At 39.3% G+C, this 16,322-nt stretch overlaps 4 protein-coding genes across 4 annotated transcripts; 2 read left to right on the top strand and 2 right to left on the bottom strand.

Moving 5' to 3' along the window:
• Positions 1 to 110: 110 nt before the first annotated feature.
• On the top strand, positions 111 to 3,064 carry LOC5517137 (aldo-keto reductase family 1 member A1). The gene is made up of 6 exons (XM_001637170.3): positions 111 to 357; positions 572 to 845; positions 1,355 to 1,495; positions 1,844 to 2,049; positions 2,283 to 2,372; positions 2,488 to 3,064. Exons 1-6 carry the CDS (start codon positions 127 to 129, stop codon positions 2,551 to 2,553), a joined length of 1,008 nt encoding a protein of 335 aa, XP_001637220.3. The 5' UTR covers positions 111 to 126; the 3' UTR covers positions 2,554 to 3,064.
• LOC116621201 lies at positions 3,055 to 4,268 on the bottom strand. Its single transcript, XM_032387241.2, has 3 exons — positions 3,964 to 4,268; positions 3,409 to 3,491; positions 3,055 to 3,093 (listed from the first exon to the last, which is right to left on the bottom strand). Exons 1-3 carry the CDS (start codon positions 4,253 to 4,255, stop codon positions 3,055 to 3,057), a joined length of 414 nt encoding a protein of 137 aa, XP_032243132.2. The 5' UTR covers positions 4,256 to 4,268.
• Positions 4,269 to 5,815: 1,547 nt separating this feature from the next.
• On the bottom strand, positions 5,816 to 10,324 carry LOC5517192. Its single transcript, XM_001637114.3, has 2 exons — positions 9,018 to 10,324; positions 5,816 to 8,519 (listed from the first exon to the last, which is right to left on the bottom strand). The coding sequence occupies exons 1-2, from the start codon at positions 10,144 to 10,146 to the stop codon at positions 8,197 to 8,199; spliced, it is 1,452 nt and encodes a 483-aa protein (XP_001637164.2). The 5' UTR covers positions 10,147 to 10,324; the 3' UTR covers positions 5,816 to 8,196.
• Positions 10,325 to 10,560: 236 nt separating this feature from the next.
• On the top strand, positions 10,561 to 15,712 carry LOC5517191 (AP-1 complex subunit mu-1). Its single transcript, XM_001637169.3, has 14 exons — positions 10,561 to 10,803; positions 10,928 to 11,087; positions 11,928 to 11,995; positions 12,079 to 12,209; positions 12,629 to 12,773; positions 12,851 to 12,977; positions 13,271 to 13,413; positions 13,528 to 13,599; positions 13,872 to 13,961; positions 14,085 to 14,153; positions 14,237 to 14,291; positions 14,424 to 14,494; positions 14,564 to 14,639; positions 15,269 to 15,712. Exons 1-14 carry the CDS (start codon positions 10,762 to 10,764, stop codon positions 15,289 to 15,291), a joined length of 1,272 nt encoding a protein of 423 aa, XP_001637219.1. The 5' UTR covers positions 10,561 to 10,761; the 3' UTR covers positions 15,292 to 15,712.
• The last annotated feature ends 610 nt before the right edge of the window (positions 15,713 to 16,322 follow it).

Here is a 16,322-nt window from a genome sequence, read left to right as displayed (position 1 = left end):
AAATTGAATTTACGTAGGTCTAATAATATGTTAAGTGCAATTCTGTATGTGGGTTACCTTTGTTGTAACGCATCAAGTCACGTACCATATTTAGCCATCACGCAACATCCACCTTTTTCAAGTCATATGATGAGAACCGGCACAGCGCTTCTATCGTTCGCAAGAATGGCTACTGTAAAGTTGAATAACGGCTTGGAAATGCCAGTCCTTGGACTTGGCACGTGGAAAAGCAAACCAGGACAAGTTGAGAATGCTGTAAAATTCGCAATCAAAGAAGGATACCGGCACATCGATTGCGCGTATGCCTACAGAAATGAGAAAGAAGTTGGGGATGCGCTCCGAGAACTTTTGGGCTCCGTAAGTCTCTAAAGTAAATTGAGCCTTTCTTTTTGTTGAAGTGTCGTCTTCTCGATTAAAGCAGCATTGAAATTATGTTTATTTACAGTCTAAACGATTTCGTTTAGTTTTGGACATTACTTTAGAAAGTGGAAAGGGGATGGTTTGTTATGGGACAACGGGGTGTTTTTATTTTTTGGCGTACACAAATTAATAACTGGGTGTTTCCCTGCAGGTTGTTGAGAGAAAGGACCTCTTTATAACCTCCAAGCTATGGAACACCAAGCACAACCCAAAAGATGTTCGTTCCAACTGCGTGGACTCCCTCAAGGATCTTGGCCTCGATTACCTGGACCTGTACCTCATACACTGGCCATTGTCATTCAGGGATGGTGATGAGTTCTTTCCGAAAGATGAGCAAGGAAATGTCTTATATGCTTACCATGACCCTTGCGACACTTGGAAGGCCATGGAGAAACTTGTTGACGAGGGTCTTGTTAAAGCAATTGGTCAGTATATATTCTCTTGCTAGACGATAAGCCAATCAAAACTACCTTTTTGGGAATGTCGCCATAATCCTGCACTAGTTTTCCAGATTGTATCTTTCATGTGTTGCTGAGTTGAATGTAGAAGGTGCATAGCATAATCTGTGGGAGGGGGGGGGGGGTACTCCCTATATTCAGAAGGAAGGGGTAACCATTTTATTTTAGGGGTTGAAATCAGTCACTGAATCATTTAAGTTATTCTCTTCCCAAAGAAAATTTTCATTTTTTCAGGGGGCAGGCTTAAGCTCTTGCACAGTATCCCTCCATGGAACTGAACTGAAATTCTCAACTTATTAACCTAACCACCTTCCCTGTTGCCATATTTGGGGTTGTGTTACACTTCCCAAATATGATGCGCCTAAAGATTCCTGTAGGAAGGCTACAATTACCAACAGAAAAACTTATCAAAAACTCATTGCATGGGTACCCAAAAAGCAAAGGTGTCTAATTTTGATATTCATTATTCTTTTTAGGTTTGTCTAATTTTAACAGTAAGCAAGTAGATGATATCTGTGCCATAGCAAGAATCAAGCCTGTGGCTAATCAAGTAGAATGTCATCCATTACTAAACCAAGCAAAGCTTATAGACCACCATAAAAAGCATAACATTCAGAGTAAGTTGCCAACCTAAAAACCTCTTTGTATACAATTTTGATGTGGATCATCAAAATGGCTTCTAACAACCAGGAAAAAAACATGAATGGCAAAATTCAGGGGGCCATTTTCGCCAATTTCCCATTCTCCTACTAGAAGGCATTTACTTTATAATATATGTGTTGTATGTAAAGAAAAAAAAATGTTGGCTTAAATTAGGAAGTTTTAGACTGGTTACTCCCCTGTAAAGTATAGTTTGTGTTGTCTCACAGCCAACTTAAAGAAGCTTTATTTTCTGTTTAGATGTTTCATGTTGGATAGCATGATTCATAAATGAATGTATTTCTTAGCATTTTTACTCTTTACAGCCATTGCATACAGTCCCTTAGGCTCTCTAGATCGCCCCTGGGCCAAACCAGATGACCCTCATGTCATGAGAGATCCAACCATGGTCGCACTGGCAGACAGGTACAGCAGGACAGTTGCTCAGATCTGCATTAGGTTTCAGATACAAAGGGGAGTTCTTGTCATTCCTAAAAGTGTTACACCAGAAAGGATCAAGTCTAATTTTCAGGTATGTATTCTCATGATACAAGGCAAAACAACAGCACAGTATATTTTTATTACTAGCCTGACGCTCTGTGTGAAAACACCCAAATGGTCAAAACCACAAAACTGTGTGAACTAGTAGCAAGGCGTAAGCCTGTGATGACCATTGAATGTTCATATTTTGACTGATCCTAACACTTTAGTAAAATGAAAATGGAGTGGGAATTTAAAACAAATTCAAATTGTTTTTTCATACAGGTTTTTGACTTTGAGTTGTCACCTGAAGACATGGCTACAATAGAGGGCTTGAATCGGGACTGGAGGGCTTGCCTTCCCATGAAAAAGCTGGTAAATAACATGCACATTAGAAAACTTTTGTGAATTCGTAATAGCAGTGTAACATAGACCAAACTATCTCTCACTGTGTTGGTTGTCTAACAATTTTACTTTTTTCTCCTTGCAGGCTGATGGAACTATGGTTCCCAGGGATGGAGAACACCCTCACTATCCATTCAACATACCTTTTTGATTTTGCTTTAGGATTTTTTAGGATTATTTCATGGTGGGTGACAAAGTGTGTGTGTGTAAATCAGGAGTATCAATGAGTTTAGACTAAATGCATGCATCTCAACGTTGTTTGCTACTGTAATAATCAGACTCTCTTCATGTCAATAAAACTGCTTTTACAAATATGTATCTACTGTCCATGAAAAGGTGGATAGACTCAAGCTGTGCCTCTCATATGTGAAAGCCTGTGAGTAAGAACCTAGGATGTAAGATCCCATTAGGCTAAAAACCGACTGTTACACACCGTTAGCACTAGTAGAATGAAGGCTATACAGTCTGTTGCAGACCAGTGTATATCCTTTGAGGGTTGGATATTTCTTTATGCTGATTAGGGTAAACCCAGTATTAAATCAAATATAAAATATATGGAGAAAAGTAAAGGTTTGGAAAGTTTTCCAGTCTGAAGAGGGGCACCTTTTCTGCTAAACTTGTTGCTGGCTTGTTACTTGTCAAATAAAATATCCTACATGTCAGACAGCAGTTTCTTGATTGCTTCATATGACTGAAAAAAAAAAGAGTTTAAAATAAAGGTGAATAAATACTTGTGCGGTTATACTATTACCTAGACTTTCACATCAGATACTCTCAGTATATTATAGTAACACTTTTACTAGTTGACATCCTTTTCTTTATTCTGCTAATAAGTCTATAAGCTAATAATAATGAGATAACAGATAATTATGACTGATCGAAAATAAGTATTATTTACCTGTGCAGAGAAAACAAACCAGGTCATTTTAGAAACCATGCTTATTAGTTTGCAATCATCCTATTCTGATATATATATAGCTTGAAATTGGTTAAAGAAATGGTTTACCTGAAGTCTAGTGAAGAGAAATGACCGTGAAATGTAAAGTTTTCTATGCATTTCACTGTATCTCCACATATGGACAGCAGCTCCTAAAACATTACAGGGTATGCGTACATTACGACAGAATATGGTGACAACAAAAGGAATTATTTCTAATGAAAAATCTGAATTTACGAGTAAATGTCCTCCCTTCCCCCTCCCCCTGCTGCAAACAAACATTCACACTCAGGGTAAGGAGGGGGACTGTTTGTCTCTTAGTCTCAAGTTGATAGATGGTGCACAAAAGATGATGGGAAGATCACCACATGTCCTTCACGAAAAGCACTGCACACTACCAAAAAGTCTTCCCGTCCCCAGATCCATTTGATCATCTTCCTTGCAAATCATTCAGTTTCTTAATCCCGTAGCCAGGGGGGGTTCAGAAGAACCTCAGACGAGAGAAATCTGGAGGGTGGTGTGAGGGGGGGGGGTGCTTATTTAAATATTCAAAGAGACGTGCTCACATGGATAAATACGGCGGTATATAACATATAGCTCTTTAGAATGCTATGGCAAACATACCTTGCTCGGCCCGGCTAAATCTGTTGCTATCATCCCCGATAAAAAACGACCCCTCGCTAAATGACACTTGCTCAATGTTCTGCATGCTCACTAAAACATCGTTCTTTAGCGGAACGTACAGAGTCTCTCCTTTTGGTTTATAATCCTCTGACTCAAACACATCTCCTGCGGCCTCAATCGGAAGAAATCGCCTACCTAAAGACTTGCCATGAAGTGAAGTACAAGACAAATTAATTGGGACTTCGGGCTCATCGTGTTGTGAACATGGGGCAAAGTTGTTGTTCTCTACCATTTCGCAGAAATCTGTTCTCCTTCTTTTTGTTGCTGTAAATAGTCTTTGGTAATTGGCTTCAAATGAAGGAGACTGACACCATTGCAAGAGGAAGCCGTCACGTCACAGCTTGCGAGAAGCTACTGGAGATGTGCAGCATTTATAGTTTGGAGCAAGTGGTAGATAAGCCTACCCGTGGTGATAAGATCCTTGACCTGCTCTTTACAACAAATAGCACCCTTGTTGACTCAGTACATGTCAAACCTGCAATGGGAGACCATGGATGTGTGGAGATACAAACCTTAGTTACACCAAAGCTGGCACGCCCGATCAGGAGGAAGATCTTTCTGTATTCAAAAGGGAACTTTGTTGACATGAAAAGGGACCTACTAGAGTTTAGCTCTGTTTACTTCACAAACTTCACTGTTCGATCATTGCAGGAAAACTGGGACATGTTAAAAGGAAAACTTTCTTCTCTTATGGAGGAATATATCCCTGCTAAAATGTCCTCAAGTAGGTACAATCTCCCTTGGTTTACCCACAATCTAAAAAAACTCAAAAGAAAAGTCCAAAGATTGTATAACACCCAGAAATGTACAGGTTTGGAAAGTGACAAAAGGAAATTTAGACAAACTCGGAAAGCCTATAGATATAAGCTAAATAAATCATATGGAGATTATATAAATAATTTGCTAGGGTCCTCTCAAAGAGAACAACCTAAGAAATTTTGGAGATTTGTGAAATCAAAAAGGCAAGATAACATGGGTATTAACCTACTTCATAACCAGCATAATATTGCTGTTTCAAATAGCCTAGACAAAGCAAATGTCCTCAATGGTTATTTTTTCTCTATTTTTACTAAAGAGGACTCTAGTACAGCACCAAGCTTAAATCCAAATTCATCAAGCCCAGAAATGGGTAAAATCATAGTCACCTCAAATGGTGTTCAGAAGCTTTTGAATTCACTTGATTCAAATAAGGCTGGGGGGCCTGATAAATTGCCAACTCGTATTTTAAAGGAATTATCCCAAGAGTTGGCACCCCTATATACACAACTTTTCCAACAGTCCTTAGATCAGGGAAAATTACCCATGGACTGGAAAATTGCCAATGTAGTGCCAATTTTTAAAAAAGGCAAAAGATCATCACCAAATAACTATCGACCCGTTTCCCTTACATCTGTTACTTGCAAAATCTTGGAGCATGTAATATGCCACCATGTTTGGCAACATTTGGAGCAGCATGGCATACTTAGCGATTTTCAACATGGTTTCCGTAAAAGGAGGAACTGTGAAACACAATTAATTATAACATGCCATGACTTAGTAAGCGCCATAAATCAAGGGAAACGGGTTGATGCTTTTATCTTAGATTTTTCAAAGGCCTTTGACCGAGTGCCGCATAGACGACTTCTTTACAAATTAAGCTATTATGGCATCAGGGGTAGCTTGCTGACCTGGATGGAAGATTTCCTCACCCAGAGATCACAGTGTGTAACACTAGAGGGTGCAACATCTAGTCAATGCTCTGTTACCTCTGGTGTACCACAAGGAACAGTTTTAGGACCACTTTTGTTCCTGCTTTTTGTAAATGATCTCCCTCTAAATATCTCGTCAACTATTAGGCTTTTTGCAGATGACTGCCTTTTATATCGCACTATTGATGGCTCAAATGACAGCCTAGCTCTACAAAACGATCTTGATGCTTTAAATAGATGGGAGAGGGATTGGCAAATGGCCTTTAATGTGGAGAAATGCCACACTATGTGCTTCTCCACAAGCAGAGCGAAAATTCCAGACCATCCCTATATACTTAACAACAGGATTCTAGAGAGGGTTTACCATCACTCCTATCTAGGAGTACTACTCTCAGGGGATTTAAAATGGGATAAACACATCGCACAAATTACATCTAGTGCAAATCAGACCCTTGGGGTCATTAGAAGAAATTTTAGAACAGCCTCGGTAGACTGCAAGTCTAAACTCTATTGCAGTCTAGTTAGACCGAAGCTTGAATACGCAAACTCTGCCTGGTACCCGCATCTCCAAAAGGATAAACACCGCCTTGATATGGTGCAGAGGACTGCAGCCAGAGTTTGCTATAATAATTATTTGAGGGAGCCAGGGGTCGTAACAAACATGCTAAGAGAGCTGGAGTGGCCATCCCTTGAGGGCAGACGGACTCTCTCTCGAATGTCCATGTTCCATCAGGTTGTTTATGGAACTGTGGACATTGAGAGAGAGCCCTTCTTGGTTCCGATGGACCGGCCTTCAAGGAATGGCAACTCCAAGCGCTTCCATAGAACACATTCCAAGTGCAACCAGCATGCAAATAGCTTTTTCCCGTGGTCTATAAATTTTTGGAACAATTTACCAGGTTCAATTACCGACATAAAAGAAAAGGGCAAATTCAAAGAGAAGCTTCAGCAGCATTTAATTGATAATGGCCAGTGGTTCTAGTATTCAAGTTATAAATTAATTAAGTTAAATTATTTAATTGAATTACTTTATTGAAAATTTATTTTATAAATTTATTTTACAAATTATGAATATATTGTATAAGTTATGTAAATTATTACAGATCTGTATATTTTTACCTTGTATTTATTTATACTGATGTGATACCGACATGGTTTTATCAGTTAATAAAGTAGAAGTAGAAGAAGTAGAAGTAGAAGACTACTCATAGTTAGAATACGCAATGTAAAAAAGGGGGCGCTTTGTTGATAAGGGCACCGAGACCAGACAGACACGTCGAGGGGAAGCCTGGTGATGGTTTTCGTACTTCTCCCGCCATCAGAATCAACCAATCACGACCATCAATTGTCTCTTTTGAGCTTGAATGACACGGAATCATTTATGGGACATCAATTATATCTTATGCTCTCTTGGTATTGGCTATAAAATGCCATTCTTCCTGAAATACTATTTGAAAGGCTATATAAAAGGTTGTTCAAAAAGTTATCTTTTTGTGATAATTCATGTAAGACATGTTTTGTTCCTGTGCCCCCTGAGAGGCATAAAAGTAGAAAATGTTTCCCTTTTTTTTACCATTTTTCCCAGTATCATTTTATGGTTGGTGGCTGATCTCACCACTGAAGGAAGCGGAGGGGGGGGGGGATGGCGAAAATGGTTTTGAGTGACTCTTAAACCGCTGTTGCCGGTTGCTGTCGGGGCCTTTGGGCTTCCTTTTTTATTGCCTGTTCATTCCAAAATCGTTACGAAGGCACCATGGGTACCAGAGGTTCAGAGCTTCCCAGCAACAGCGATTTAAGCATTGCTCAAAACCTTTTTCGCCAAGCTTTGAGCCTATGGTACCCAGGGTATTAAGAAAGTAAAATAATGAAAAAACTTTTTGGTCAAACCCCTTGCCAAAAAGCTAGATCCAGCCCTGACTGACCGGATAGGCTGCTAGATCCAGCCCTGACTGACCGAAAAGGCAGCTTTCTAATTAAAAGATACCCTTTTGCTATTAATTCTTGGGTACCTGTAATTCCTATTCCATCAGACAAGAATTGGGTGAAGCTTTTTTTATTTGTAAAGGCTGGCTAAACATACAAATCTGTTTGCCAAAAAAAAAATTTGACAGCCATTTTTCTATGCTTAGCCACACACAAAAAAGTGACACCCCCAATAGTCCCAGATGTTTGAACACGATCAAAATATTTATATCAAACATTTGAGATGAATGTAAATCTTCTGCCCTTTAACCAGATATCCAACAAAAAAGTGCACACTCTTCTTGCTTTTATCCAATCTGAGGTAGAAATTTCTATGGCACCACTTTAATCTCTTTGTGTGTTCACGTGTTTAGCCACCTCAAAAAACATGCTTGCGCAAGAGTTGGATTCAAATATTTGACAAATATGTTTATATGTTTAGCAAGGCCAAAAATCACAGCCCCAAGCAGTGTCTACATTATTTATAAGTTTATCTATTATAATTACTTCTTTATTATATCAATTAATCAAAATTTTCTAAATTCAAATTTGGGGCAAAGTTATTCACCATCATTTTGACTCTTTCTTTGCTTTGAGTTATTGTTTTAATTGTGTCCTCAACAAGAGAAAGTCTCTGTTTTTCCTCATCATACCGAATTTCTAACTTTTCACATCGTTCCTGAGTTTCAGAAAGTTTGGATTTGTTCTTGGCAAGTTGGTCTTGAAGTTCACTAATTCTATGCTTAATCTCTTCTTCGTCAACTTGGAGCTTTTTAACCACCTTTTTCTCTTGAAATATTTGCTCAGTGGTGTCCTCCATATTGTTTAAAATACTCTCAGCCTCATCTGTAATATAACAAAAAAAAGTAAGTACAGTGAATCTCACTATTGCATGCCACCTTTGGAAAAATAGGTACATAAGGCAATTCTATTTCTGTTAACATTTTTTTTCTATTATTCTGAGTATGTTCTGATGACCCTAGTATATTCTGGACTATCAGAATATTAAGAAAACAAAATTTGTTAGATTTCAGTGCAAAAGTTTTCTTGAAAATTCTTAGAACTTTTTTGGTAACTGAATGCAAAATGTTTTTTTTATTTTGCATGGTTCTAAAAGTGCCAGCACACCTTGAGTAAGGCAAGAGAATCCTGATGTTAGGATTTTAGGCAAGGTGTACGACCTAGCCACACTTCCTATTGTGGTGTAGTTTGCAGGTACACAAGTGGGTCCACGAGCTCACATATAGTAAATTAAGGAGCACTATCATAATAGTAACAAATGGCTTCTAATGGAACTCAAAGGTTTAACGCAGAGAAATGACATTACTTATAAACTGTACATACCTGCAAGGGCTCTGGATCTCAATGACAAAGATTGGTACTCATCAATGTACTTTCTCGTTTGCTCTTCAAGCTTAGCTAATCGCTCCTTTTCCTTCTGTGCCTTAAAGTCCCCTATAATCTGCTGCATAACGGTGTTGACAGCAGTAGCCTTAACCCTCATCTGACAGTCAGGGCACTTTCTACAGTCCCTGGTGCACATCTGGCAGAAGGTGTGTCCACAAGGGATCAGGGCAACTGGGGTGTGTCGCGACCCTGACATAAGAGTCTGACAGAGAGGACAAAGATGAGTTGACATGTCCTCTGCATCTAGTTCTTGTTGGTTGTGAGGTGGTGCTGACTGTCTGTTGTTTGGTTGCATGGTTGTTTTGAGCCTCTGGGCTACTGTCTCTGCCAATGCATCAATCATACTTGCATCAATGCCTTTTTCTGATATGCCTCTCTGTTCATCTAATTTGTACAGTCCATTTTGTTTCTTCATCTCACTCTCATCAACAGAATCATCACCACTTTCATCATCATCACCATAATTTGCTCTTGATTCAGTATTTTCATTATTTCTTTGAATAGGTTCAAGCTTATTATAAAGTACCCTTGCACTGGCCACCACATCCGCAGAAGGTTTAGCACTGCCCCCATATTTCAAAGGTTCATATGGCTTCCCTTTTCCCGTCTCTGACTTATTACTTCGGCTACTGTCTAGCTTAGTTGATCTAGAGCTTGTTTCTCTCTCATGTTGAGATCTAGATGCAGATGGTGGTCTTTTAGCCTTCCCTGTGTTATCCGCACTGCCTGACCACGTTATCATATTCGAGCGATCTCGTTTTGGTGGCTCGTAAAGAGGTTTCCTTCTTGGACTCTGCATTGCATCTCTTCCAGCGGAATCGAAATCTGAAGCACTTGCCTTTCTACTCGAATTGAAACTTTCTCTGCTTTTACTGCCAAAACTTTCAACCGAGTTGGCACTTTTTATCGGCTTATCCCTTCCACTTGATTTTGCTTCTTCTCTCTGTCGCATCCATTTGCTCTGCCTTTCGCGCATTACTCTGACTTTTTCTAAAGTGTCCTCTTTACTGTTTGCGGAGCGTTGCTTTGAGCTTGACCCAACGATCTTTTTTCCTTGAATTGACATTTTTCAACAAGAAAAAAAGTTCAATTATACTTGAACTGTCGTAACACAAATACTTAAAGATAAGATGAAAAAAAAATAAAGAGAAAAAATGCCGGTTGCTATGTGTTTCATTAAAATAATTTTGACGCGGAAAATAAAACCTTGGCATCTAAGCCGCCATTTTGAAACCAATAAACAACTGAGCGGCTACAAAGCTATTGACAAAATAGTCCGTCCGGGGAGGGGCACTTAAAGTGAAATCCGATGTATCGCAATAAAATCAATTGAGACTTTTGTATCTTTCATACATTTTCTAAGATGTTAAGATTTAATTTTCAGTTGATTTATGTGCTCCTCATCATTTTCTTTGATAGAAACAAAGTTTATTTTTGAATCGAAATGACCACACCAACCCTACCTCCCATGGGTTGCTATTTTTGGTAATTGTACGCTACCCTCTTTCACTTGGTCTGAGATCTGAACCAAGTTCACCATTAGCTTTTTAGAGTTCTGAATGATTTCAAAGCTGGCCCTTACAATTTAACTCCTTCTGCTATAAAAAACAAGCGTAGCTTAAGATTCTCGTCCCGTTATTCGAGTGTCTTTGGGAAATTTTTCGTCGATAATCCGTTCAACATGGCGATGTCTGCAGTGTACGTCTTGGACATCAAAGGAAAGGTCAATATCTATGTCTGATAAAGTAACATAAAAACACCGAAACTCAGTCTTATTTTCTTCAGTCCCTTGATCAAAGATTAATTGATTGTAGTAGAGGCTAAGATGTTCATTATGTCTGTTTTAGGTGATAATTTCGCGGAATTATCGGGGTGATATCGAGAATTCGAAGATCGAGAAGTTTATGCCCTTGGTGCTAGAGAAGGAGGAGGAAGGGGACACACAGTCACCTATCTGCGTGCACGGGGATGTAACGTTTGTCTACATCAAGTATAATAACCTCTACTGTATCCTTTATGATAGTGTTATCCAACTCAATTATTGTACCAGTATAGTTATTGTACTGTACTCTTTGCAAATCATAGAGTATCACAAGAATTTAAGGTTGTTTTACATTGAGATTAGTAGCATTCTTGATATCTATCCATATTGGTAAACTTAGTGTTGACTTAAAGGGGTGTTATTTCCTTGGCGAAGGGAAGGGGTGGTGAGTGCCAACCCCCCCCCCCCCCCTAATTCTCCTATTACTTACCCTTTGGCTTGAGATTGCAGGGGACAGTGCTGAAAATTGCAAGTTCCAGCGTGGTTAAAGCAGCCTTTTTTGTTTTGAAATGGCAGTATTTTACCAGCGAACTGTCACATCTTGGTGAATTCTAAGAAAACTAGACCAAACATAAGGCTATAATTTTCTTTATGACTCCCTCATTATCACACAAATCTGTCATCTTTTGTACAGTATGGTTTTAATGCTGAACAGTTAGTCAAAACAGCAACTGAAGTCAGCCTTTCGTACCTTTACTCGAACGATTCAACACTACGATTGTGCTTGTTTTTGCCAGAGCATGCGCATGCGCATACGTTTTCAGCACTGTCATTGCAGGGGCGTAGCCCAGGGGGCCTGGGTCTCCTCCCCTCCCTTTCTCCTGTTAGAAATCCTGGCTATGCCCTGGATTGTCAAGAGTTTAGCTGGTGCCATCATTGACAGGACACAATGCAAATCTTTATGGCAAAACACTTATTGGATCTCAGGCTGCCCATCCTTTTCCACATAAGTTGATTTTTCCCTGCTTGGCCAAACTTGCCAAGACCAATGATGTACATTAACTTGACCTTAACAGAGCCCCCAGTGGTGTGTACAACTAAGAAGAATGCTAATGTTGCTCTTATCTTTGTGTTTTTGCATCGTATGGTTCACGTAAGTGTTGAAATCTTCAATGTTTCCCATCTGTTTAGTGTTAGTTACAGCAAATGACTTGTCTATTTTTCGTCACACCCCAGGTATTCATAGATTATTTCAAGGAGTTGGAAGAGGAGAGCATCCGAGATAACTTTGTGATTATCTATGAGCTTATGGATGAGCTGGTTGATTTTGGTTACCCACAGTTTACTGAGACCAAGATTTTACAGGAGTAAGTAAATAACACTACATCAATATTGTACAGTGTTAGTTTGATGTTGTAAAGTTAAAACATGCCTGCTTAAATAAGTTTACCTTGCCCCTAATGCAGCCTTAGTCTGCTTGCCTTTAATCCACTTGCAGATGGTGTTTAGTATTTTTATCACCCAAAACCTGCTCAATCCAGTGATTGCCTGCAATGTTTGATTTTTGAAGAGGGTGGTCCCAGGGGAGCGATAAAAAAATCTCAAGGATAAGTCGCTTTCACCCCCACCCTTGCCTCTTAGGACAATTCACTCAAAAATATGATAAAAAACAACAACACCCAAATGACTAGTGATATAGTTTAGCTGTTTATTAGAAAGCACTATGGGTAAGGCTTGGTTATAGTAAGGTGTTGATTATCCCCCAATACTTGCTTTTTTTTTCAAGGTACATCACTCAGGAGGGCCACAAGCTGGAGCTAGCGCCCAAGCCACCTCCTGCCCTTACGAATGCAGTATCTTGGAGAGGGGACAACATTAAATACCGCAAGAATGAGGTGTTCCTAGATGTCATTGAATCAGTTAATCTCATGGTAAGTAAACTGATCAAACACATAACTTGTACAACTTAATCTTAATATTGATTCTCCCTTATTTTGTGAAATACCAGGTTAGCTCGTCAGGGAATGTTCTCCGAAGTGAAATCAATGGCACAGTTAAAATGCGATGCTACTTGACTGGCATGCCTGAGTTGCGACTTGGTCTTAATGATAAGATATTGTTTGAGAATACAGGACGTAAGTGCATGATAAGTTCATAAGATATTATAGGTTCATAAGATATCATTATCACAAAGGTTTTTCCCTTAAAGAAATTAAAGGATCAAGGTTTGTACCAAACTTCTTCTAAGTATGTGTTTCTTGTTCTGTGTTTTCCTTGCATATAAAGCTCAGGGTCTTCTTGGGACTTTAAAATCCTGGAGAGTCATAGAATATTTGTGTTTGATAGAACAACCCCAAATGAAAGTGACAAATGATAAAATAACCACAATGCAGTATTACTTAATATTACTCCGATTACTTTTATACAGGAGGTAAAAGCAAGGCTGTTGAGCTTGAGGATGTAAAATTCCATCAGTGTGTGCGTCTGTCACGTTTTGAGAATGATCGCACCATCTCCTTCATCCCCCCTGACGGGGAGTTTGAACTGATGTCCTACCGACTCAATACTCATGTAAGTAATAAAAGTCATAATTCAATTATTATCAATTACCATAGTGATGATGATGGGAGCAATGTTGTTGTATTTCACTTGGTATGCACAAATGCTGGTGTTGTTGTTTGAAAGGTGAAACCTCTCATCTGGATTGAATCAGTCATCGAACGTCACTCCCACAGCCGTGTAGAATACATGATCAAGGTATGACAACATACTTAAACATGCAGTCATACTTTTACAGTAATTTATGCTTAACCAAGGTATTGTGTAAGATATTGTCATGCATTCTCTAGTCTTTGGAAGACTTGATCCTCCATTCTATCCTGGACAATTATATCGCCTCTGTTGTCTCTAGCGATCGCTTGAACGTTTCCATTTAATCGTCCCAGTTGTGTGGACAGAGATGACAGAGGTGACAGAGACGATTATTTGGAAACCAGGCTTAAAAATCATTAATTGTATATGGTTACCAGGCAAAAAGTCAGTTCAAGAGACGTTCAACTGCCAACAATGTAGAGATTCACATCCCAGTCCCAGCTGATGCCGACTCACCGAAATTTAAGGTTTGAATCTTGTTGTTTATATATAAGTTGTGAAGGAAAACCGTCACACTTTGTAGCTTACAGTTATAATTAATCATCATTTTGATTATAATCAAGCAGTGTTTTTACATTGTATCATTCCAGACAACAGTAGGAAATATCAAATACGCTCCTGAACAGAATGTTGTTATCTGGAACATCAAATCTTTTCCGGTTAGTAGACTTCATCTGTAGTTTACTATCCTATATCCTTCTTTCTAGAAATAAACCTGTCTAATAAGTGTACTTAATTACAGGGAGGCAAAGAATTCCTGATGAGAGCACACTTTAACCTACCCAGTGTGGACTCAGGTTTGTTATTGTTGTTGTAATTATTATTATGATTATTGATTATTGAAGAATTTGGTAGTCAATAGGATCAGGTTATTGTGAAATATAGATTTAAGGACTCACTGACAGTACATATTTTTTTTATAATGTCAGAGGAGACAGAGGGACGACCTCCCATCAAGCTCAAGTTTGAGATTCCTTATTTCACAGTATCTGGTATTCAGGTGAGAGTGTCGCCTCTTTGTTATGGTTTTACCCAATGTTATGTTTTTTACCATTTTGTGTGGTTTTAGGTTCGATATCTCAAGATTATAGAAAAGAGTGGTTACCAGGCACTACCTTGGGTGCGGTACATCACACAAAACGGGGGTAAGCTATTGTTAGACACAGGGTCATCACACAAAACGGGGGTAAGCTATTGTTAGACACAGGGTCATCACACCAAACGGAGTAAGCTATTGTTAGACACAGGGTTATCACACAAAACGGGGGCAAGCTATTGTTAGACTAAGGGTTATCACACAAAACGGGGGTAAGCTATTGTTAGACACAGGGTCATCACACAAAACGGGGGTAAGCTATTGTTAGACACAGGGTCATCACACAAAACGGGGTAAGCTATTGTTAGACAAAGGGTCATCACACAAAACGGGGTAAGCTATTGTTAGACACAGGGTCATCACACAAAACGGGGTAAGCTATTGTTAGACAAAGGGTCATCACACAAAACGGGGTAAGCTATTGTTAGACAAAGGGTCATCACACAAAACGGGGGTAAGCTTTGGAAAGGCCTAACGAACCATTAATTTGAAAAAGGCACAAGAACAACTCTGGAATAAACTTCTTAGTATCACCTTATCCAAATCAACTTCCTACAGCATAGAAAAACCATCATGATAAGCGAAACATCTGTAAAATCTTGTGGAGAAAAAACAAGTATTGTTAATGATTCGTTTTTTAATTACGTTCGCTATTTAATCCTCTTTTTCTATTTTCAGATTATCAACTGAGGACAACTTAGAATCTTTCAACTATCTATTCATACCAATACACAAATATCTTCTTGTGTAAACCAAGTGCTAGTGGTTAGCTTCCTGGAACACCATGATCTATCCATCAACCTTTCAAATGCTGTGAAAATGTGCTGTGGTCGAGTGTTCAGTGTTTTAGTTTCCTTGCAGACAATGACATTAATGGTTGTTTTGAATATTTTAGCCGCTTTCCTTCAAAGGCCGAAATACTTTGTGAAGTTCATTTGGAGAATTTGTTTTGTTATAATACACTCAACTGTAGCCATATAAAATATCTAGATGCAGGTCGAATCGGCTGTAATGACCTGTAATGAGAGTAGTATAAATTGGCATAGACTGTTACCTCATCCCAATGTAAACATAGAAATTGTTGATGCAATGATTTGATCATTAATAAACATTATATACATATAGTGTCATTCTATATAAACAGGGGGCTTTCTCTAGTAGTTCGCGCGTTATCGAGGGATAGAAGTCAAACGTTATAAACAAAGTGTTGATACTTTTCTGGGATGTCCCGGGACCAGTTGAGCGCCGCTGCAGTGTTTTTCCATTTCAGGACCTTGGTTTTTGCTACGAGGTCATTATTGATGCGATCCAGGATAGACTTGCTTACCCTTCGGGGTTGTTGCGGAAATTGTCCTTGTGATCTTTGAGGGTAATAAACGATTCCTTAGAGGCAAGTATCTCTACTCTGTCGTCCAATTGGAGGCTCTGCGCTGATTTGGCTTCCGCGGCAATCTTGGGCTCTGTTCTTGGGAGCGCTTTCTTGTACTCTTTCTCTATGTTCTTTCTGAGTAGAGCGGAATAGTCGGCTGTGGGCATTTTGTAAAAGTCGGTCGTCTTGGCCGCTGGCACGTACACACTGGAGTCGCTGTTCCAGACCGGGCTATCAGAAAGCCAGGTCTGGAATAAGGTAGGTTGAGGGAGCTTGAGTCGCTGTTCCAGACCGGGCTATCAGAAAGCCAGGTCTGGAATAAGGTAGGTTGAGGGAGCTTGAGTCGCTGTTCCAGACCGGGCT

Source organism: Nematostella vectensis, chromosome 1 (assembly GCF_932526225.1).
Source record: "Nematostella vectensis chromosome 1, jaNemVect1.1, whole genome shotgun sequence".
Classification (NCBI taxonomy): Eukaryota; Metazoa; Cnidaria; class Anthozoa; order Actiniaria; family Edwardsiidae; genus Nematostella; species Nematostella vectensis.
This window is presented reverse-complemented; position numbering and strand designations above follow the sequence as displayed.